Source organism: Sitodiplosis mosellana, unplaced genomic scaffold, assembly GCF_009176505.1.
Source record: "Sitodiplosis mosellana isolate CC-2019 unplaced genomic scaffold, AAFC_SMos_1.0 Smas_scaffold_38, whole genome shotgun sequence".
Classification (NCBI taxonomy): domain Eukaryota; kingdom Metazoa; phylum Arthropoda; class Insecta; order Diptera; family Cecidomyiidae; genus Sitodiplosis; species Sitodiplosis mosellana.
In genome coordinates this window covers 345,053-369,968 of record NW_022595280.1, presented here as the reverse complement: position 1 = coordinate 369,968, position 24,916 = coordinate 345,053, and the positions used below count along the sequence as shown (strand labels likewise).

Below are 24,916 nucleotides of genomic sequence, written 5' to 3'. Positions count from 1 at the left end.
TTGCAGCCACCTCCTTGAACTTTGAGCCAATTTACAAGAAAACCAATCTGCGATTTATAATGAATCGTCGCGGTGGTACGAATTTAGCTTACAATGGCTATATGTACACAGCGGAACGAAAGTACAAAACAACCACAAATTGGGTGTGCAACAAGAATAGTAATTCATCGTTGCGGTGTCCAGCCCGTTGCGTTACCGCAAACGATTCAATCAAGTTGAGTCGCAAAGAGCACAATCATGATCCAGTCTATTGAAAAAACAGTATTTATGTGAATGTACCAAATAAATGTTTACACCGAATCACCGCTTTGTTTCTTTCAATCTAATCGAATTGTGTGTGTGTCTGAATCTAGAAATCAATATTTAATGGACAATCAGTTTAACCGGCCAATTTCTTCCTTTTGTATCTTTCCACAGTGAGACGCGGTAAATTCGTTCGGAATCGTAAAGGAGGGATCAATTTACTTTACGCCGGTTTTGTTTATCGCAAAAAGGCAGAGTATAAAAATACGACGAATTGGGTTTGTGCCAAAGCACCCACTCGTGATAGTAACAATCGTTTAGTTTTATGCTACGGTCGGTGTGTCACTGATGAAGGAAATCGCGTTCGACTTAGCAAAAAAGGACACAATCATCCGCCGACGGACTTTGAATTAATTGATGACATAAAAAATGAGTGTCAAGAAGTCAGCTATGGCACATTTATTATTGAGCCCACTGGCGAATGTGATGTGGAAGTCTAATCATCTCTCATTGTAACTACGTTGTTAACTGTAAATTCTGTGTAGCTGAAATGGAATAAATATTTTATACCCAAAAATGAATTGTTGATTTGATTTTTTTACCGCATTTTTTTTCTCGTTAAATAGATTTAGCATTTCAATCGTTCATTTTATCATTTTAAAAACACATTTCAGAATATCCGCTCAGTTCCTGGATTAAAAATGCACCATTCAAAATGATTCGAAACCAAAAGAACTCATTCAATCTATTGTTCAATGGCTACGAGTACAAGAAGGAGGCCAATTTTTCGAACATTACGAATTGGGTGTGTGTTTGCAAAGAGAATTCACCGCCGGAAAAATGTTCGGCTCGATGCAGCACACGGCCGAATGAACAATCCATTCGTTTGGGAGCGACCAAGCATAATCATCAACCGAAGAAATATATTTTATAGAACTGTTTTTTAATCGATCTTTTTTTTTATCCATGAAACAGCAAATATGTTGTCATTTTATGTAATATTTGACAAACCCATCCTTGAGCTAATTTAAATAAAAACCAATTCTATTCATGAATCTCTTTTTTAGTTCTATTATCCTTCTTTTGTTATGGTGAATGTTTATTTTGTGAAACTCTGGCATTGCTAAATAAGTTGCTAATTGAAATTCTTTGACTTTTTCGTATCCAATTTTAGATTCGTATACGTTTGTGTTGAGTCGTCGTGGCAAACCGCAGCTATACTACCAAGGATATTTGTTCAACAGTGATGCAATCAAAAATGGCAGAGTCTATTGGCGATGCAGTGAGACGAGACGCAGCACATGTGCTGCCCGATTGTTAACCATTCAGGATAAATTGATTGAGAAACAGCCCATTCATGATCATTCGCCGAATGCGAATCGAGTGGATGGCAAAAAGTTCATCTCGTTCGAAGAGTGTTACGATTTTTTTATTAGTAGCCAAAAGGCTATGGAGTCAAAAGTCAAGCCCGATCTTAGTAAGATCGAATACTTGGACGAAGTGTACATGGATTAGCTAGACTAGATATATAAATTTATTTTTGTAGTAAGATGTTCCAAAAACTAGCGACAAGTAAATAAACGAATTCAAATGAATGATTGTTTTGGCAAATGTTTTCTTTCTGACTTGAGTTCATAGATTTTTGGGGTGCAGTTGATTTTATCAAAATTCTAATCGATTTAGTTTTCGTTTTTTTTATTCGTTATGATTTTTTTCATTCGAATTTAGATCCAGATATGTTCAAAGCAGTTTACGCACAAACAACACGAGGAAAAGAGCAATTGATATTCTGCGGACAACCGTTTATTTATGAGAAAAGTATTCGCTTGCCAAGTGGACAGATGAAGAAACTCTGGAGGTGCAACCAATGGTGTGCTGACTTATAATCAATAGCTACAAAAATATGAAGAAAAAAAAACATGAATTAATGTTTGGTTTTTTTTTTAAATTCTCATTTGCAGGTGGAATAAAAAGTGTAGGGCTCGTGTGTTTACAATCGGAGAAACGATCACAATCCTCCAGAAGTTTCATACTCACGAGGAAATTATTCATCGTAAGAAGAGAGTGGTGAAAAAGAAACAAGACGATGATAAGGATTATGCGGACGTGGATTACTTGCTAGTTTCCGATAAAAAAGACAATTCCGAAGCCGAAGCTGAAGCCGAAGATGAAGACGCTATCTTTTGTGTTGCATATGATAATTAAATTGTGTTTGACCACATGATATGAAAGAAACAAAAATCCATTCAATTAACCTAAGTGAGAAATTCGTCATACTTTTTAGTAGCATATGCTGTTCGATTTTAAGCATAAAATTGAATAAATTGTTCTCCAAGCCAAATAATTATGACTTCATTTGTTTTTTTTTTATTGAATTTTTTTCTTATTTTATGTAAAACTTTGATCATTTTGTTATTGTTAATATGAGAAAATAATTTGAATTATTTATCAACAGAACATAAACCAGGAACGATCCCCTTGCATGCGGGTAGTAAAGTGTATGTAGCCAAAAATGAATTGGTTAAAATTTTCGATCCAAAACCATCTGTTTACACGTGTAAATTGGCTACACTGATTTTTGGACCCGGCATGCATCAGAGGCGACCCAATCAACGCGGAGACCCACTTCAACATTTGGAACCGAAGAAATTGAAATCAATCATTAGTTAGTATTCTTTAAACAAATTCACATGACACTCTTTACCATTCAAAGAAACTAACATCTTTCGATGTATTTTCTCTGTTTCAGTTCACATCATGCAGATTTTCCAACGCCGTGGATTGCTTATAAGTGAAGACATGATCCGAAACTACCTCCATAAGCATATTCAAGCTTTGCGGGGTTTGCAAAACCGTGACGATGTCAAACGTATTCAGACAAAACGCCCCGCTCGCAATGCAAAAGAAAATCATTAATTCATTCTCGGCTCGTAACTTGCATGAGAAACGCATTTTTGTACGTTTTGTTCAGTTAACCCATTTGTCAATAAAATGTTTGCACATTTCGTGTCATGAATTGTTTTTCCGTGTATTCTTTTCCACCATTATCCCATATAAAACAATTAATTTCAATTTCATGAACTTCACTGTATTAATTGTGTATATTTTTACTTTTTCGTTTCCAGTCAATTTTTTGCTTCAAAGTGCGGCAAAGCAGCGAGAACAGGTGGTACAGTACAAGGGTCATTATTATAAGAAAGCAATTGGTCGAGCGTATCATTCGTATTGGATTTGCATTAAAAGCCCGTGCACCGGCAAGATCAGAATTAGTGAACTGAAAGGGGGATCTATTACAGTTATAAACGGTCATGATAAATGCTTCAAGTCAGAATAACAATGAAACAACACTATTTTTGTGTGCATTTCAATTCTCTGACTTACATCGACATTGATAATTCATTGTTTTCTGAATATCGAAATAAATAAAATTAATAATAAAAAAAAGTATCCTTATATCAACATATAACGTGTTTGTGTATTTAAGTAGAACGTTGGTGTTGACTAGGTATCGACATTAAAAAATAGAGTGTAAGGAAAAATGTCATAATTTTATTGCAGGTGTGATTGAGAGCCGAGTGAAAATATCGAAGGATACATTCATTTTGAAACGGCGCCGAAACTACACGTATCACAAAAAATTCCCATTTTTATTGGAACGAAAGCGAAATCACATCGAATACTTCCATTGCATCCAGAAGTATTCTACACATTGCAAAGCCCGACTGACGATCAAACGATTTAAAAACGGAGACGATCAATTTACTCAGCTGAAAGACCACAATCATGACTTGAAATCAGGTATTTTTCGTGATTGTTCATTGAGATTTTCTAATTTTCGCTAATAACTCCTTTTATTCCAGATAATAAACCCGTTTATCACATTCAACACAAGGGTTTTCTGTTTTTCAAGCACTACAAAACGGGTGAAAAGACCTATTGGCGGTGTACTACGGCAATTGGCAATCGAAAACGGTGCTCAGCACGTCTGGTCACCGGGAATAACATCCGAAACGACATCGTCGAAAAAGGGCGGCATGAACATCCCGTTCCATCGATATCCAAATTAACTTAAACTTTTCAATTCTTGTAAGAAACTGAGAAACGAAATAAATTGCGCCACATTTCTTTTTTTTTAGTGTTAAATATTCGATTTTCGTCGGGATATTTTGCATTTCGTTATTACGAGTTTAAGTTTGATTTGAAATTTTAACGACTAATCATGGGTTTTCCTTGTTTTTCTTCATTTGTGATTGTTTTAGATGCTGAATTGAGAATAAGTAAGAATGGGCGTCAACAGTTAGTTTATCGTGAGCATACGTTTAACCGTCACGTCGTTCGAGATCGTCCGAATCAAGCGAATAGCATAACGTACTGGCGCTGTTCGCAATTTGCCGTTTATCGATGTCGAGCTCGATGCAAAACACAAAACGGTCGCACTTATCTGTTGAACGAAACTCACAATCACGAAGTGGTTCGTGAGCCCCGAAAATATGGCGCTCTGAAGGAAATCAAACGCCAAATCTCGTTGGAAAATATGCCATTCATCATGAAAAATGATTCCATTGAATAAACTCTCTCTCTCTCTGTGTGTTTACCTCGATCGATCTTATTTCAAACTAATTTTAGCGAGCTTTTTAAAACCAATGGCTTATGTTATTAGACGCAAAATAAACTGTGTAGTCTATAAGGTTAATATAATTTATTGAAAATCGATTCAGCAAAAAACCAACACCCACAAATGTCTTTTACTTTTTGTTATTGAAACAGCATTCGTGCTGTGTACATATTCATTTTTCTCTTCTTTTTTTTAGTAGGAAAAAACTAGTTTCAATCTGTTTGTAACTAACGAATTTTTTGCCATTTTCAGACATGTTTTTGTACACAGAGGGATGTCGTGGCAGTCGTAAATTGAAAGTGGGCCATTTTACGTTCACGAAAAACAAAGAGATTGGCAACCGCATCTATTGGTCATGTGCTCGAGCCGGACTGCACAAATGTAAGGCGCGCGTACTCACCGTTAACGAATCGGCCACCAGGCAACGGGTCATCATCAAAAATTCGGATCACAATCATACGCCGTTCTAATATGGCCAATGAGTTTACAGCAGAAAATGATGGGAAAACAATGTGCATCATTATAAAATTGGCTTTTTTTGTAACGTTCTGATCAATAACTCGATGGACTGGTACAAAAATCCATTCGACCTAACCTTAAGACTTAGTTTAATGTTCTGTTGCAAGGAATCAACAATTAAAATTTAAGTCAATTTTTGATCGGAAAATAATTCAGAACTAGAATTAAGAAAGCATTTCCAATTGGTAGTTCAAATAGAATAAAAAAGGAATAGAACAAAGAAAACCGTTTGCCAATTGCTTATTGCATCAGTTGTGGTGTGAATTTTACGTTGTTGGCATAGTGTTTGAGTTGAATTTGTACGAGTTTTTAATGTTTTTATCATTTTAGGTGAAGACACCTGTTTGAATGTGCAAATGTGGTTCAAAACGGGCCAAAGAGGCTGTAGAGTGCTGGTGGTCGACGACTTTAGCTACAATCGAAACCGCCAAACGGAAGACAAAACCTATTGGATCTGCTCGCGTAAGGTATTCGAAATCACGAAATTATAAATATATTAAAATTTAAAAGTAATCGCTAGTTTTTTCTTTCTTCATTCTATGTGCCAATGATCCACTTTCGATCGTTATTTTCAATCTTCCTCAACTGCTCAACTAATTGATCGACAATTTTTTTTCTTTCAGGGAAGTACGAAATGCCGAGCTCGTGTAATCACAAAAAATTTCCCCGACGGCGAACGTGTCATTCACAAATCGTTCCTACACAATCATATTCCCAAAATTGAAGTATCGCATGTGTCAAATTAGGTTGAATTTATTAGCATGAGCGTCATTGTGTGTCCATTGTATTATTAATAAAAATTTGGCATGAAAGTACATGACATGAAAAAAAACCCGAAATAAATAAAATTATAAACCGAAATCGAAGCCGAAATTTATTTAGTTAGTCAGTTCTCCTACAACATCTTCCATCCATTTTCATGTCGTATCTAACGTATTTTATTTTCTTTTTCATTCTTTTGCTGAATGGATTCTATAGTGTCGTATGTGTATATGGATATGGAACCATCTATGAGTACAATGCCATTGAAGTCGCGAAAAAAGGAGAAAAAACCCAGACTTGCAAAAATTGAGACGTTTTCCAGTGGCGGAGTTGTGTATCAGTCATCGGTTCGTGGCAATCGACTGCTCCACTACATGGGACATAAATACATTAAGAACAATGTACATGGCGCAAATATTTACTGGAAATGTACAAAATGGCACAATGGCTGTAAAGCTCGAGCCATCACCAACAGTTCAATGCTGGACAGCTGCTTTGTCAAAAATGTGCACAATCACGAAGAATTGGCTACCGATTTCAACTAAAATCATTCTTTTCTTTTGCCAATTTTAGTATAGTTAGGTTGCACGTCTGATTTTGTGGAAATTTTAACTTATTTCTGTAGCCACATTTAAATTAGTTTGTCCAGGCCAATTAGGAACTTTCTTTAATTCACAATTTGCAATGATACATTTTTCAAAAAAAAAACCACATCGATTCGTATTTAAATTAGTTCTAGATAAACTGAACGGAGGCTTATTAAAGCAAAACGAAAATTGAATACTTCAGAGTGAAATAACATTAAGAACTTGAGATTTCAATAAAAAAAGAAGAAGAAGAAGATAAAAACCAAGTTTTCCGCTCTATTGAGCGTTTTTTTTAATGTTTATTAAGGAGTTCTTTATTAGTTCCATGACTATTTTTCCAACATTTTTCTAATCGAACCATTTTTTCTGCTCTTTTCGCTTCTATTTACAGATCAAAAGAACTTTGATCAACATGTGTTCAAATTCGCAAAAATCAAACGTGAAAAGACTCGACGAAGTAGGGATCAAGTGTATGTGAATGGATATCGTTTTGTGATTGCGTCGCAATCAGACTCGACCATCTATTTGAAATGTGCCAATTTCCGGAATAAATGCAATGCTCGGGCGAGCAAACGTAAAGAGACTGGCGAAACATTTGTAACCAAAGGTCAACATGCCATCGGTTGTGTTTATGTTGATGATGCTGGATTAGGTTTCGTAGACGATGCAATTCAATAGACAAACACAATACGTCGATGCCAATTTCATCCAAAAAAAACACACACCACTCATTGTAATTCAAATGACATATTTTACACCTAAGTTTTAATGCATGACTTTTGTTTTCGGCCACTGTAAATTAACTTAATAAAAATCAAATGATGAGAAAGAAAAACCCGGACAAAAAACCAGCATCAATTCGGAGCAATTGTGTGCGGAACATTAATTCATTCTGTTCAATGTTGATTACACCAATCATAATCATTTTTAACCATCTTAATTAACTGACTTTTCTTTTCATTTGTATTCTTCTCATTTCACTCTTTCTGAAGGATACGAAAAGGGAACACCGAGCGTTGAATTCAAAAATTCCAAAAAGAATGGCGGCAAATTACTCGTCATCAATGGCATACGTTTTTTCCGAAATCGACAACGAAATGGCAAACAATACTGGAAATGCAGTTACTATTACAAAGAAAAGTGTCCCACCATCGCCATCATAAATGAAGACAGTCGCGACATTAAAATGATACACGAACACTCACACCCAATCAATTCTCCATTCAAATAAATAAAAAAACGATCTTCATTTGCAGATTGTTTTCGATTTTATGAAAATTCATGTCAAAAAATGACATTGACACTTTGATTCTTTTTGACATTCACACATTGGCTACACATACGATTAAGAATTTCTAATAATTGTAAAATAATTAATTTAATCTCTTAATGATTTAGGTATTTAAGTAAAATGTCGAAAGCATGAGATTTTACAACGATTTAACACACACTGTGTTATCATTGCATTAAAATCGAACAATCGATGAATATTTAACAGTGTCAACTTTGAACTTGGACGGATTTGGTTTCGTCTTAAATAATAATCGAGCAAAGTAGCACAAAATCCTCCGAACATCTTAGTGAAAATATCAACTTGAAATCTTAGATTTAAGACAAATTGTAAATTTTCCCACAGAAATACAAAAACCAGAAAATATCAACGAGTTTTGGTTTGCGTTCGAATTTCATTACACATTTGTTCAAATTGGATTTATCTAATCTTAATAACATTTGATGTGTAACTTTCATTTCAGGTTTGGTTTCACGTTTGGACCTTGATTCGACCATTAACAGCGATTTCACGTACAGTACCGGTCAACGAGGGTGTCAACAACTTGTCTATCAGAGTTACACTTATGTGAAGAATTCCGTCAACCGAGAGAGGACCATTTGGAAGTGCAGCCGAAAAGTTGAGTCCTTCACGTTCTTTTGCAAAAAAAAAAGATTATTCTGGACTTCAGATGAATTTGGAGGTTTTGAACAGAAACATCAAAACCAATTCAAATTTTGCCTCGAATCCTAGTTTGATTTTGAACTTCCACCAAAAATAAGTCCAAATTTCCAATAATTGAGTTTGTTTGTGGCCAGTTTTAGATTCTAGCTTCAGTAGAAAAAAATGAATCGATTCTAATCTTGAAATTCGAGTTGATTTCAAATTCGATTCGATTCGATTTCAAGTCAACTTAAAACCCAAACTAACATGTTGTTCTTTGGAAATTTCAGGGGAGTCGTAAATGCCGTGCAAAGATCATAACGGACGTGATAGGCGGCCGAACGTCTATAGTGAATATAAAGGGCAATCATAATCATCCAATCAACATCAAACGAAGCAAGCCATTGAGTCAACTTGTTCGAAAGCGGCACTCCGGCCTATCACGTACACGTGATATGAAAGTGGAAATGGTGCATGATGATCAATATCAAGATTTCATCATTGAGGAAGATGATGAAATTAATGTCTAACATGTGTGTTTTGTAGCAGGAGGAAAATGTCCGAAAAAGGCATATTTATTCACAAAATTGTGAATCCATTATTTATACTGTCAATGTGAATATTTAAAAAAAAATCGTACCGTTAAGTGAAAACAATTGATCAACAACAAAAAAATAAAACAATTCAAAACCATCATGTGTTCGTCCCATTTCGAGTTGTATTTTGAAAAAAAATTGCTCGTGAATCCATTCTAAAACGTTTCCCATTTTTCTTTTCTCTTTTTGTGGTTCGTGATTAGTTATACGAAGTGTGAATATATCCTACGAGACATCACCACGAGGCAATCCGATATTGGTATTGAACTACAATCGTTATGTGCGCAATCGTGAGAGTAAAAAGCGAGTATTTTGGCGTTGCACTAAGTCAGTCAGTCAAACATTATCTTTAAATAGAAGGAAGTACATACAGAGTTCTGTTTTTTTTTTTCAATACAGATATTATCAAAGCCAGGTCAGTTGTCCTGGTTCGGTGGCCATTTCAAAACCAGACGCCAACGGTTCGGTCAGCATCAATACGACACGAGCACATAATGAAATCTGCGACATGTTACGCGAGCAAAATGAACGACGAATACGATCACGGGCACCCCGAAGTGCCTCAAACGTCGATCCATTGGGCGATTCAAACGCCGACAAAACCATTTAGACATTCATCTGACACACTTTTCTTACATCCATTCTTTTACGTTTCACATAATTGTATAATTGAATCAATATAAACGAAAATGAGATCTGATTTAGCCATTGGTTTTATTTGAAATCATTTTATACTTTCATTATTATGACTTTTTTAACAGCCATTTCCATTTCATACTTTTTTCTAACATACGTTTTTTTTCTCTATTTGTATTGTGTTTTTGTTTAGGTGTCGCTCGTAAAGTAGAATTTACCAAGTCACGAAATGGCCAGCAAATCCTGTTGATCGATCAGCATCGTTACTTCAAAGAAAAGGAGAATAAAATGGTGGTGTTTTGGAAGTGTCATGAATTTCATAAATCAAAATGTGAAGCTCAAGTGGCAACGATGAAGAAAGATCGCAATCGGGTCATTGTTTTGAATGATACGCACATCCATTTGCAATCGAGGAAGGCGATATTAAAACGACGATAATAAATGACTGAAATGAACCGATGAGCTTCGATTTTATACGATTAGGGCGATTCCATGTAAAACATTTGACTGCTACTGAGGTTTCTTTTAGCCAGACAAGGATTTATCTGCCCAGGAACAACATATTGTTTTTTATTTTAATCTGCATAGTTGTAAATCCGTGTTCTCGACATTATTTTCACAAAAAAAGTCTTCACATGGAAACAAGTCACAACGATTTACATCCGATCAAAGGCCTAAACACATTTTGGCAACGAATTGTTCTCAATCCAGAAAAAAAATACTTCATGAACGAATGAATCAAAACATGAAAATTGACCGTTAATTTTTTTTTTTTAAAGCAAAAACTGATTTGAAAATTTAGTATTAAACACTATTTTTTGAACAAATACGAATAAAAAGGAATATGTTGATGTTTTCTTGTATTTCATATCTCTTTAATAACTAATTGAGTTAGTTAATTTAGTTTGTTTTTTGTAAGTGATTTTCTATTAATTTTTGCTAATTTGTTTTTCATTTTCATTTGTATTTTTCCCGATGTAGAACCGTTACACATACACTATACGCATTCATTGAGGGGACGACCGGCGATGGTAGCGAATGGAATTCGATACTTGTTGATGAGTGACAATAACAAACGAATCTTATGGCGATGCAGTTACATGGCGACCAAATCATTAAAATGCCCGGCCCGCATTACAGAGTACAAAGAGAATCCACGACGCTATGTGGTCAATAAAGGCGATCACATGCATGCTGAACTCAAGCGTGGCAAATACTTTGTGAAACCAGACATATTTGCAGACTATTCGATGGTTGAAGAATCAGTCATTGGCTCGGACAGTGAATACATAATTCCCGGTGTCAATGAGTAAACGCCTCCGTTTGTCAATCACACCTCCGGTCAATAGCTCACCAGTTTGGTATTTGCATCAAATTTATCTTTCACTGATTGTTTTTTTATTCACCCTCCCCCGTGAAAAATATCTAAATCCTTTATGTGGATATTTATTATTTTCTTCTTTTTTTTAACCCGTTTTAATTTTTTTCAACATCGCATTCATTGAATTATTTACTGCTATTCTGGAATTACCACATTAAAAATTATCCAAAAAATCAGAGCTTAAGAAACGAAATGAAAAAATGTTACAAATTTGTAAAGGTCTTCAAAATCATCACTCAAAGAATACCCTATATTTGAAAGCAAATGTATAAAAACAACCATTTAATTAGTTAAGGAAATAAAACTTAAAAAAACTGTAACAATGGCAAAATTTTATGGTATTAAAGACAAGATAAAGAAAACACTAGACTCACTTTTGAAAAAAAAAATTTGTTTTTGAGTCATTTTTTTCGATCAAATGCCAATGATTGTCAAAATTTTACTAATTGAGTACAATTTTCTTTTGTCATTTCATTTTTCAAGCTAAAGAAGATTCACAGTTGTGCTTTGTGTCCAGCCAAAAAGGTAAATATCAATTGTGCACCGGAGGATACTACTATGTGCGAGAGAAGGTGGTCAACAACAAGGTCTACTGGCGATGTATCGAGTATACATCGAAATTGCGTTGTCATGCTCGCGTTCACACCGTTGGCAACAGCATTGTACGAAGCACAGCACATTGTCACGAACCAATCAAGGCCAAGAAGAAAACATTCTGGATCTCGGATTCAAACGAATCATGAGCTAAAGCCCAGTCAATTGATTCTACTAATTCTTAAGTCATGTTTTATGTTAACTCGAAAAACTTATTATAATGTAATTTAGTGTAAGAAAAAGTGCGGTTTTCATTGGAATAAATACCATTAAAATGATGTGTTTTCGGCTTTCTTTATAGCGAGAATTGTTCACCATGGAAAATCATATAAATTATCTCGTACTAATTCAAAATCTTTGCTCATTTTCATTGCAGATAATGATAGCGATTGGAAATTGGTGGATAAATTAGATTTTACGAAGACTCAACGCGGTCGAAATATGCTTGTCCATGAAGGTTATCGTTATGTGACCAATCAAAATAGTACAAAGAATATCTTTTGGCGGTGTTCGCATTACGTAAAATTTGGTTGCCGAGCATCGGTCGTTACATCCAAAGACCTGAATATGATTCGATATGCAGGCTCGCCACATTCACATCTCCCCGAAACGACGTTCAAACATTAAACTTTTAAGACATAGATTGATTTTAAGATTATGATTTCTGAGAAACAGAACGATTCCTCTCTCTTTAAAAGAAAGAAAAATAAATAATTTTAGAAATTTGTTTTTGTTTGAGATGTTTTTAAATTTTGCAACACTTGATCCAGTAATGTGATTCAATTGGCCGAAAAATTCCGTTTGTAACTAAGTCCATTGTATTTTTCTAGGTGGAAACGACGAGTACCTATGCTATGAGGAGAATCTATTGCCCGAATTCCCGTTAACACAACCGGCCGCATTTCAAATATTCGAAAGTGATTGCAAACTCAATCCCATGCTGGAAGAGCATCTTCGTTTCAAATTCTTCGAGTGTCAAAACTCAAACGCTGAGGAATTCATTAACGATAACCTCAATATGATGCTAACCAGAACGGCAGCATCGGTTTTCTCATGGAGTGGCACTCAGGGAAATATTCCAATTGGGAAATTCAAATGCATGAAAGTTTTAATCGGTTCGTGAAATAACGACCAATCCAATTTAACAATCATTTCTTTATCTCTTTTTTAAATCTTCTCTTTGCAGAGTGTGCCCGTTCGATGTGTGGTGTTGCGATGAAAGATGCCATCGCAATCATTCGCGATTGGTTTATAAATGCCAAGCGATAAAATTTTGAACATTTTTTTTCAGATTTTTTTTTATTTTTTAAGAAGTATGACAATTTGTGACTGATTCACTTGAAATCGGATAAATGAGAAGAAAAAAAAAACAATAAATCGATAATTCAGCCCAATTTCCAATTCGTTCATTGACTTTGTTGTAATGTCTGTTTGTGAATAATAAATGATTAAGATAATTGTGATTGATTTCAATATTTGTTTAATCTAACATATTTCTTTCTCTTCTTTTATCCATGTTAACAGCGTTTGAATTGTCTTCATTTGCAGGTTTTCTTGATGAGGCGAAATTTGTTCGATCGCGTCGTTTTAACAAAGTCGATTTGCTGGTGGAAGGCTATTTGTACAGCAAAGTGTGTCATACAAATCGATCAACATTCTGGAGATGCCGTCAAGCGAGATCGACCACATACAAGTGCAAATGCCGTGCGGTCACACGTGAAGTCGATGGCATCGTCAAAGTGAAACTGTCACAATCATCCGGACAACACAATCACATGCCATTGGCCGATTCCGTTCTGAGTCGCATGCAATACATTGAATTTCCACATGTCTAGATTTTCGAGTTTATTCCCGCTTTAAACGATTTCATTTTTGTGAACACTTTGGCCGGCTTTTTCATTGCCGGCATTCAGTTATTCAGTAGAAAATTTCAATGAAGAATACATCTAGTATTGCAAATTGCAATATTGTACCGTTTTAGAACATTAAGCAGCCTTTATCGATTTTTTTTCGTAGTTTTTTTTTTGGTTCATTTTAGTTTGTGTGGCATTTTCTTTGCGATTAACACTTAAGTGGAATGAAGGCGTATCATAAAGCAAACAATCCGAAGCATTAGGTTGAACCCCATTATATCGCCATTCTCTACCATTTTTATCTTTCTCGAACGAACGAAAATCATGGTCAAATGACGAAGAACATTGAATTTATGAAGAAACAGTATGTTTTGGAGACAAATCGAATTATCCGGATTGATTTTGTATAAATAGAAAATAAATCTTTGAAGTGACTAGAAAACATTTGTAATTTTTAAGTAAAATTTTCGCCATTTACTAAGAAATATCACTTAATTTGAATACGACCCTTGAGCTCAACCGCATCCATCATCCATTCGACTAACATTCATTCCATTACTTTTTTCAGTTTCGCTCACGTATGCTATATCAAACAAAAACAAACCAATTTTGCACCACAATGGATATACTTACGGAAAGTGTAGAATAAATAGAAGTTCAGTGGGTTGGCGCTGTTTGCACAGCCACAAAAACCGATACATTTGCAAGGCATATGCGTATACTTTTTTTGTCGACGGACAAGAACAAGTTAGATTCACCGGCATTCACAGTCATGAGCTACCGAGAAAAGAATATTTAAATCGATAGCGTTTTTCAAAATGCCCAAAGTCTCGAACAAACGATTCCTTCAATCAATACTTCCATGCAGCATAATCAATCCATTGTTCACAAAGCAAAAAACGAAAATGTCAACAAAACATTCGCCAACGAAGTGTGGCGATTAGCAGTTTCATAAGTCACACTGCATCGTCACGAGAGCTGTCAAATGCAACTCTCCAATTTCTGTCACACATTCAGTATGTTGAGATCGGTGTTAGAGTCATGACAATGTGAAGTAGAGATTATTAAAACAAATCACGATCATTTTTTTTTTCTAAAAATACAAGCAATATTTATTTTGAAGTTGATGAACCAATGTTAAAAAGTACTAAATCAAGTGTTGCAACAATCCAAATGCAGTGAATTGAACTAAAATTACAACATTGTTTCGAACAACATCCATTATTCTTATTGTGAACATAAACGTGATTAATGAATAAAATGAGGAAAATGTTTCTTTTTTTTCGCGAAAATTGAGTGTTCCAATTACTCTTGCGAATCCCAACCATTGTTAAATTCACGAGCTGATTCCGGTTCTTTTGTGTTTGTGTGATTTCAGATCAGTCAATTGCTCAGCCAAAGTATACAATTTCTCAAAGAGGAAAGTGTATGTTAACATGCCACAACGGATACAAATATGTGGAAAATTCCAGAAAGCCTGGACCAATAATCTCATGGAGATGTTCAGCATTGAAAAATGGACGTTTCTTTTGCACAGCCAAAGCAACCACACAAGTGCAAAATGGCATTGAAATTGTTACATTCAAAGAATCTCATTGTCATGATGCCCGAGTTTAGTGCAAAACACAACACTCATTAACGGAATCAAAATCCAAAATTAAACCGACTATTTTGATGAGCACAAATGTTCAGCTCGTTTCCAAGAACGGTTTCCAATAGATTTATGGTTCAGAATAAGTTTTTTAAGTGAAAAAAAATAAAGATCATACGAGTCTAGTTGCCTGTTTTTCTCTAACATTGAATGTGATACCACCAGCATAAAACCATTTCGCAATCATTAATTCCATGTTTGTGTTTGTGATTTTTCAGAAAGCACCGTTCTAACACCAACGTACACGATTTCAGCGAGAGGAAATTATTGCTTAACGCACAACGGATACATATTCGTCAAAAGTTGTCAATTGAAATCTGAAGCCAAAACGCATTGGAGATGCGGATGGATCCAGGATAAACGTTATATATGCAAAGCCAAAGCATACACATTCACCTCACGAAACGGTTCTGAAACCGTTACATTGAAAGGAACACACTGTCATGAGCCTAAAAAGTGACAGCGACAAACAAAGAACATGTGATTTTTTTCAAAAACCATTGAAAATTTGAACTTATTCATTGTGCCAAAAAAAATTCCAATTAAAATTATACAGCGAGTAAAACAGAACTCGAGTTTAGTTTCATGTACTTGTGATCGTTCTATAGCCCTGCAATTTTATCAGCTCCAATCAAGTTCGGTTCTAATTGTTGTGATCTTCGTTATTTTCATCATTTTTCCAGGCCAAACTGATAACAAACCGATATATATGGTATCAAGAGCTGGAAAATTTATGCTAGTACACAATGGATCAAAATTCACGCAAAGTGCTTATCCGATCGTTACCGAAACTGGCACAAAAACTCGTTGAAAATGCACATTCTTAAGCAATCGTCGATATGTATGCAAGGCAAGAGCGAACACGCATTTGCATGTTGATGGTACTGAAACCGTCGAATACTCGGGCGAACATTGCCATGATCCAGTGTACAATTGAAATCTCTAGAGTGGGGTTTTCGTTGGTGTGATATTCATATTTAGCCCATCAAAAACGTGATTATTATGAAGAAAATCCTAATTAAAAGAACACACCGAAAAATAAATTCAAATCTGTATTTCAATTTGCTTTCAATTAATTGTGATCAATCTGCAGCAAAACGATTGATGTTGTTTACCGTGTAACACTGTCTAATTCTTGTCATTTTTGTGATTTTCCAGGCCAAAGTGACAAACCGCAATACATCGTATCGAAAATGGGCAAATACATGTTAACGCATCAAGGAGCAAAGTACACGCAATGTGGTGGTCCGAAAAATACAAACCATGGCTCCAAGATCCGTTGGAGATGTACATTCATGCTCAACGGTCGCTATGCATGCAAATCAAAAGCATTTACGTACTTGAACGGTGACGGTACTGAAACTGTCGAATACTTGGGCGAACATTGTCACGGTCCTGTGACACAATAGTTTCCAGTTTTGTTAAACAGAGTGTATTAAAAAATCTATTATTGTTGACGTCTTGATGAACATTATCTGTCAACTATGTTGAATCTCAGTTGAAATAAATACAGTTCGTTTTGTTACAGTGTACAGTGTACACCAAATAAAACTTGAATATTATGAAAATGAACGAGATTCGCTAAAAACAAGTGTTTTTCTCGCATTTATTTCGTTGTTTGCTTCGCAAAATCTTTCCAGTATGCAAGTCTAAAGCGACCACATACACCAACACTGACGGTACTGAAATAGTTGAATTCAGTGAAGATCAGCATCGCTAGATTTCTCATCAAAAGGCAGCATTATAAAAATCATCGAAAGCGCAGATGAATAACTAATGTTACCGCATACAAAGTCTTAAGAAAATATTGTGAATTTCTTTTTCATGAACAAATACAATTCCAGACATTACAAATGTTTTCTATTACAAATAGTTAAGGAAATACCCGACTCGAACGAAATCGAGTAAAATTGAAAGTTAAAAGCAATGAAAAACTGAAGAACGAACAAATAAAGAATAAAAAAAATGAATTTGGTGTTTAATTTCCATTTGAGCTCATTGACACGTATCTCCAAAATATCGCATTAATCATGATTTTCTGTGGTTTATTCCAGGTCATACCGTTATGAATCCAGAGTATGTGGTTTCAGCCAGAGGCAAATTCATGCTTTCTCATAACGGCTACAATTTCACACTGGTTAAAAAGGTTTTTAGTTCCAACTGCATCAAAACCAACTGGAGGTGTACGATCAAAGCGTCAAGGACACGACCTGGTTGCAGGTCTCGAGCCATTACTCTCGAATCCGGTGGAGTTACAACAGCCATTTTCAAAGGAACACATACCCATTTACCACAAATTTCCGCTAATCATAAGCATCCAGACGAATATTAGGCACATTATTATTTTATTAATAATCAAACACAACAATTCTGAATGAAAATTGGGTGATTTTTAATGAACTTTCTGTTAACCTGTTGAACTGATTAATTTATTTCGGACATATTTTACTGCGATACTTGAAGTTACCTGGTCAATATTTTTAATGACATACTTTTCATTATTTTTCTCTCTCTAATTTTAGAAGTAGAAGTGATGGATCCGTTGTACGTCATATCAAAGTTTGGAAAATCGATGCTATCACATTGTGGATACAATTTAACGATGAATCGAAAACCAGTCATGATTGAGGGCGGTACGAAAACCTATTGGAAATGTACACTCAAAGGAATAGATAATCTCAGATGCAAAGCCACCGCCACAAGTTACTCCGTTTATGGGGTACAACGGGCAACATTCAGAGGATATCACAAACATCCACCAAATCCTGCTTATTTCTAAATTTTGCTGATCAGACCCGATGACAAAAGTAAAGAGTCCATTGAAAGTGCAACAATGACACTATTCTCCGCATTTTAACCTTATACACGAATTTAATCAATGAAAATAATTTTGTAACAAATTGTTTCACCAAAGAATCTTTGCTGATTATTCTTAAGAAGTTGTTTTCTCAGATAGAAAAACTGCATTTTTGTTAGTCTGAATTGAGGTGAAAAAAAAGCCAATTTAATTAGGCGAATGACTTTGAAATAGTCAATGGTGAAGTAAGGACATATGCGTGATTGAATGATGTTAAAATCCTAGATTGGCACATACCCATTGTATGAGTCATACATCTATTTCGTTGTATTAACTGAACAATACAATTTTACACTAGATTCGTTTCAATTAAGTTTAAGCAAATCAAGTGATCTTATCCACAAATTATATTTGTAGTTTTGAGACTTTGAAAAATGGATTTTTTTATTCCGTCGAATAGAATGTAAACCTTTTTTTCTCGAAAAAATTAACGTTCATTACTGTGATGGTGTGAATCAAAATTTAAAGCTCAAAAACTGATCCCATTTGAATTTTGCAGATTTCAGAGATGTGGCCATTCGGCTTGGCGTTGAATCAATTTTACGGGTAGCACCACAGAAAAGTACAATGTTCGTGCGTACACTAGAAATTTTGGACTGATTGACAAAGTCAAAATAAGGGGTGTACATCTGCATCCGCCGAGACTACTTAAGTCAAGCCGTAAAAATAGATAAGAATAGGCGTTTAGAATTGCTTGTATGTTGATTAAAAATTGGGCTGAAAAACAATTGATTTCTTTGCGTTTTCCTGTAATTTTATGGAATATATCCATTTTTATTCAATATTCAATATTGTAATTGGTTTTGATCTTTTTTTTTATTCGTAGGATTCATTGAAGAAGCCACATTTACACTATCGAATCGTGGACAATTTAAGTTAATCCATCTAGGGTTTGGCTATAACAAAATGAGTGTGGCCGCTACATCTGGTATTACGACATGGCGCTGCAGTCATCAGCAAAGTTTTCCGCATTTAAAATGTAAAGCTAAGGCATACACTAAGCAAATAGGCTCTGTTCAACGAGTGAAACTTTCCGATGAACAACATACACATTCCACAACGATACAAACGAATGGAAAACGAAGAAAGAAGCCGAATTCAAAAACTAAGAAAAAAATTATAAAAAAAACCAAATTAACGCTCTCTGATAAACAAGCCTAGAATAAGTCACGTGACTTCCAAACGCATAAATAAATGTTGTGAAAATTCGAAGAATAATTGCCATTGATTTGAATAATGAAAGAAATGTTAAGAATTGTGCTGTTCTGTCTTGTTATAAAGTAAAAAAAAAATGTGGTACACCATTTGAATTGGTTTATTTGTGATTCGTTCAAGGTTTTGATGATTTTGCGGAGTTTACGTATACGAACCGTGGCAACCGTAAACTAATCCACAACCGATTTTTCTACACCAAATCATCGGATTCGAAGGCAGGTTTAATTACATGGCGCTGTGCATTATCCCATTCATTCCCAGAGCTCAAGTGCAGGGCCAAAGCTGTGACGGTCATGATTGACGGATATGAAATGGTCAAAATTATTGGACATCACACACATTCGGTGGATTATTTTCGGAAATAACGGCAAAACAGAAACCGATAAGCATTTTTGGCAGAATATTCCTGCAAAAAAGAAGAGTACTAAAGATATCAATTCAGGGACAAACAATGTGGTTTACACATAAGTTCATAATAAAGGCATTTTAAAATTTCGTTGCGTTTTATTTTGGAAATTGAATGAAACAATCATTTTCGCAAAATCATATCACTAATATTCTTCCAATTTTCTCTTTTTAAAGGTTACAATATCAATGCAACATTCACGCTATCTCGTCGCGGTCAATTTAAACTGGTGCACGAACAATATGAGTTCACAAAAGTGCGATATTCTCGGAATACTTTAGTTACTACATGGCGCTGTGCCCTACCACATTCATTCCCTCAGTATAAGTGCGAAGTTAAAGCATTCACAAAGCACTTTGGCCAGAAACAAATGGCAAAAATCATCGGCGAACATACGCATACGCCGGGCAAACAAGAAGAATTGCGACAACGTAAAAAAGCCACAGCTTCAATCCCACCGTTTTCTATCGTTTGAATAAGGTTTATTTGTCTCATCTCAGCTGACCCTTTGAAATTGTAAATAAAAAGATACTTAAAAATGATTTTGAGCGTATTATTCAATATTTAATGCATCGAGAGAGAGAGAGAGAGAAAGAGAGAGAGAGGGAGAGAGAGAGAGAGAAAGATAGGGGCAAAAGCAAACTCGTTCAACTAACATAAACATTCTTTTCCAGATTATAGCAATGACAGCGATTTTATTGACGAAGCAACATTCACATTTTCCAAACGAGGACACACCATGCTGGTTGACCAGGATGGTTTGATATTTTACAAACGTGACGCAAGAAAGGATGGAACCGTTGCCTGGCGATGTGAACAATACAAAAATAAATGCAAAGCATGGGCCATTACAAAGTCATTCGGCAAAATACAAAGAGTCAAATTCTTTGGCTATCATCAACATTTGCCGAAGGAATAAAATTTCAATGTGAATCATTACTTCAGATACTCAACGCGAAATACTCATTTTTTTAAATTGAATCTCAATCATGTTGTGCCAAGAGTTTTACAAGAAATGTCATTGTTAAAATGCGAAAATCTGTGTTTCATTTCGATTGATATGAGTTTCAATTGTGAATATTACCGCAATATTTGGGACTCAAATCATCTTTTGTATTTGTTTCAATTAGATTTTCGGGATGAGGCCATGTTTACCATGTCGCTGCGAGGTCATTCGAAGCTACTATACAATGGATATGCGTATCTCAAAGACTCGGAACGAAATGGTGTTAAGTTATGGAGATGCGATAAACAAAGGCAATCAATAAATATGCTAATTTATTAAGTAATTGCTTAAAAATAATTAGTAATCTTTTCAAAAGGCAACGACGGCTTCAGTGTCGTGGGCGCGCTCAAACACGCATTGTTGGACAAACGGAAATGGTCCGAGCTTGTGGCATACACAATCATCTCCCGAACAACATTGAAGCCGAAACTATTGAATTAGACAACTAGCTGAGAGTGATGCAACTGTTGAAATATCTAGTCAAATTTTTACCGTGCAATTGTTGAATACCAATGATACTTATTAAATTGAATTTATTGAAGATTCGCATTTTACTTTATTAAAAAACTATAGCCAAAAAATTTGTCTATGATTCGCTGCGTAAAGTTAAATGTTTTGGCTTTCATCAACATTTGCCAAAGGAATGAAATTCCAACGTCAATAATTACTTTGGAAATTAAACGCAAAATATTCGTTTTATTTACCGAATCTCAACCATTTTGTGCGACAAAATGTCCAAGAAATATCATTATTGAATTAGGAAAATCCGTGTTTCATGTCGATTGAAATGAAGTTCAATTGAAAATCGGCATAAGTGTAGAGGACGCGCAGAAACACAAAAAATTGGACAAACGGAATTGGCCCGAGCCTATGGCATGCACAATCATCTCTCAGACAATGTTGGAGCCGAAAATGAAAACGATAGAATTGTTAAATCACTGATAGTCAAATTTTGACTATGCTATTTTCGCATATCAAATGGATTCTCATTAACAACATTGAAAAATGCGATTCTTTTCTTTATTGAAAAATTATGGCAACACAATTGTCTACACGATAACGATTCGTATAAAATTTGGCACATAAAATTGAAGTCTTCGTATTTTTTTTATAGGTTTTATCATTGAAGCCACATTCACAACGGTACGAGGCGACAAACTTAAAGCGATTGACGATCAAGGCTTTGAGTATATGCGAGGCCGGACTACAAACGATGTTGTATTTTGGCGGTGTGATAAATACAAACAGTTGCGATGCAAAGGAAAAGCAAAAACCATGCTCATGGGTGTTAACCATATGATGAAAGTTTATGGAACTCACAACCACCTTCCAGTTCGTGAAAATCACAGTCGTTTAATGTATTTATAAGAACTGTTTGGTTCGAGTAACAAACAAGTGTTCATTGTATGGAAAAATGTTCCATTTTCCATTGGAGGAAAATGTTTCATTGAAAATTTTCTCATAAAAAGTGTACTTCACATTTCCACTACGGAAAAAAATGTGATTTTGCCTCAAATGTATTAAATGAAATTAACAGTATTGTCCAGAGTAGCATTTTAATTTGTAGAAGACCAACAACACAACAACATCAACAAAAATCTTTGTATAAACCATTGGTACATGACACACATTTCTTCATATCTCCAAAACAGGATTCACTGAAGAAGCCAGATATATGTCGACGAAAGCTGGCACATTAAAATTGTCAAAGCATGGATTTACCTATCTAAAAAATGTGGCATTCATCGATTGTACGCACTGGCGATGTTCGAAATACACACAGACACGTTGTAAGGGCAAAGCTCAAACCAGGACTTTCTTCGGAAAAGAGATGATGAAAGTATACGGAACGCACAATCATCTTCCCCGTTATGATCATTAATCGAGAAAGAGAGAAAAAAGACGGTCGAAAAAGATTTTAAATGAAAAAAGTGTATCAAAACAAGTTATTTCTAACTATATTTCAGAATATCCAAATACTCAAGTATTATGTGAATTAAGAAGATGCTTATTAAATTTTATTGAAAACATTGGAAATCCTGGAGTCGCGTTTCTCTTTACTGATTATCACTGATAGAGTCCGTATGGTCAAATCACTCACCGATGAACAATTTTGGACAGATCAACCATACATGAAACTATTTTACCCATTCTCACGATTCACTTAATTGAAGACACTTTTTTAGTCATCATTTTTCTTCTGATATGTGGTTAACACTAGATAAAATGCATTTTTGAAAAGATTTAATTTATTAAAGAGGCATATAATGCATATATGTATTATGAACTCTTTTTCTTACACAATACCCATATCCAACGACAAAATTATCCCATCATAAATTCGCCAAGGCTTGAGATACTCTGAATGATATATAGAATTAAAAATTAAATTATATTGAAAATCATCGAAAAAGTGTATTTTATTCCATCGACAACCACGTGCCCCGACGAATCTAATATGACATCAATTTTATGTACAAATAATAACATCAGAAATTTTTCTTGTGTTCCAGATTTTTCGCTCGAAGCCGAATTCACACTGACGCGATCTGGCAACTCCAAACTGATGTGGAATGGATATGAATATGTAAAGAATAAAATGCACGGCGACGTTATGCACTGGCGTTGTGTTAGAAGCCGATGGAGTCAGTGTAAGGGAAAGGCTCAAACACGTTTAGTGAACTCAAAGCACATGTTGAAAATATACGGAACTCACAACCATCCAGCTAACAATGAGTTGGACGTTTTTTCTATGTTGGAAACAATCGAACTATGATATTCAATTTATAAAACCGAATTAAAATTGTTAACAACAGAAAATAGTATTTCATTTATAGATCAGTTCACATATTGTAATTGCTCTGTTATCATCTAACTGATCATTATTAAGTTTTATATTCGAAATTTTCTTCCAATTTCAACTAGATCTCAGCGACGAAATGCAATTCACGTTTACACGGGGTGGCAGTATAAATTTGGTATACAGAGGGTTCTATTTTGAGAAGAGCTATGTTCACAAAGGAACGACATATTGGCGATGCGTAAGATCGAGAAGGAAGAATCAACGATGCAAAGCAAAGGCGCGAAGTTGTGAGAATGGTGGAAAGCATTCAGTAAAAATGTCCGATGTACACAACCATCTTCCCGATTTTTAGAAGTCATCCATAAAATGCAAAGGCAAATGCCATACGAAGAACTTCGGAGAAAAGCAAATAGTCAAAAAAAAGCGGATTCCATAATCATCTTCCAGACCAGTGTTAATGCTGTCAGAGATTTTATTAATACCGAACTGAAAAAGCCGACGAAATGGTGTTTTATTCTAAGAAACGCCGAACTCTTCCACAACCAAAGTATATCAAACAGATTCAACACAGGATAAAGCACCATTCACAACGACACAAAATCAAGCTAAATTTTTCACAACCATTTCATTCCAAGTCATGGGCAACTCTTTGAATAGCAAACCGTAGAGAAAATGTACACTGAACCGAATCACACCGAAAAAAATGCGCAGCAACAAGAGTGTTTTACTAAAAACAAATTCAGCACAAGAGAAAATCAAACCACAACTATCGGATGGAAGACGTTGAGTTTGAAAGCTGAAAAATATCGAAATTGTTGCAATTTATTTGAAATAAACATTTTGATGCGATAAAACTATAAATCGAATCAAATTGATTGAGAAGCGAATTTTATTGATTCAAGCGAATTGAATCGCAAAAAGAATTCAATGACTATTATGGTTCATGAAAAAAATACTCGAATCGAATCGATTTGAACATAACTTTTAAAAAGAGGAAATATGAAACTATGACATAATGTCAGCCTTTCCACTGCTCCAACGTTCTTTCGTTCAACAGAATATTCATCATGTTTTTCCTTTCTTCGTGTCTCCGAGCAGGTTTCAAACAGGAAGCCACATTCAAGGGGACGAATCGAGGTTTCCGATTGGTGCACAAGGGTTTTGAATATACACGAGACAGAGTTGTGAAAGATATTTCATTTTGGCGCTGTTCAAGTCGTATGAAATTCCGGTGTACAGGCAAAGCCAGAAGTACTCGG

At 35.1% G+C, this 24,916-nt stretch overlaps 1 protein-coding gene across 28 annotated transcripts in view; it reads left to right on the top strand.

The window, feature by feature from the left end:
- The window catches only part of LOC129569538 (modifier of mdg4-like), a 72,452-nt gene that overhangs the window by 10,663 nt on the left and 36,873 nt on the right, over nucleotides 1–24,916 (top strand). Inside the window, exons 4-5 of one of the 28 annotated variants that reach the window (XM_055448431.1) lie at nucleotides 12,697–12,981; nucleotides 13,053–13,323. The exons of 14 other annotated variants lie outside the window; for them this stretch is intronic. In XM_055448431.1, coding sequence (XP_055304406.1) covers nucleotides 12,697–12,981; nucleotides 13,053–13,135 — 368 coding nt within the window. In that variant the 3' untranslated portion in view covers nucleotides 13,136–13,323. Of the gene's footprint in view, nucleotides 1–6; nucleotides 270–1,417; nucleotides 1,774–1,971; nucleotides 2,114–2,204; nucleotides 2,594–2,698; nucleotides 2,909–2,992; nucleotides 3,260–3,801; nucleotides 4,042–4,103; nucleotides 4,382–5,707; nucleotides 5,845–6,000; nucleotides 6,234–7,117; nucleotides 8,391–8,480; nucleotides 8,636–8,949; nucleotides 10,774–10,872; nucleotides 11,663–12,696; nucleotides 12,982–13,052; nucleotides 13,324–13,390; nucleotides 15,496–16,528; nucleotides 16,962–24,916 lie in introns of those variants that run through there. 13 more of the 28 variants (XM_055448427.1, XM_055448439.1, XM_055448449.1 and 10 more) reach the window with 13 other exon arrangements.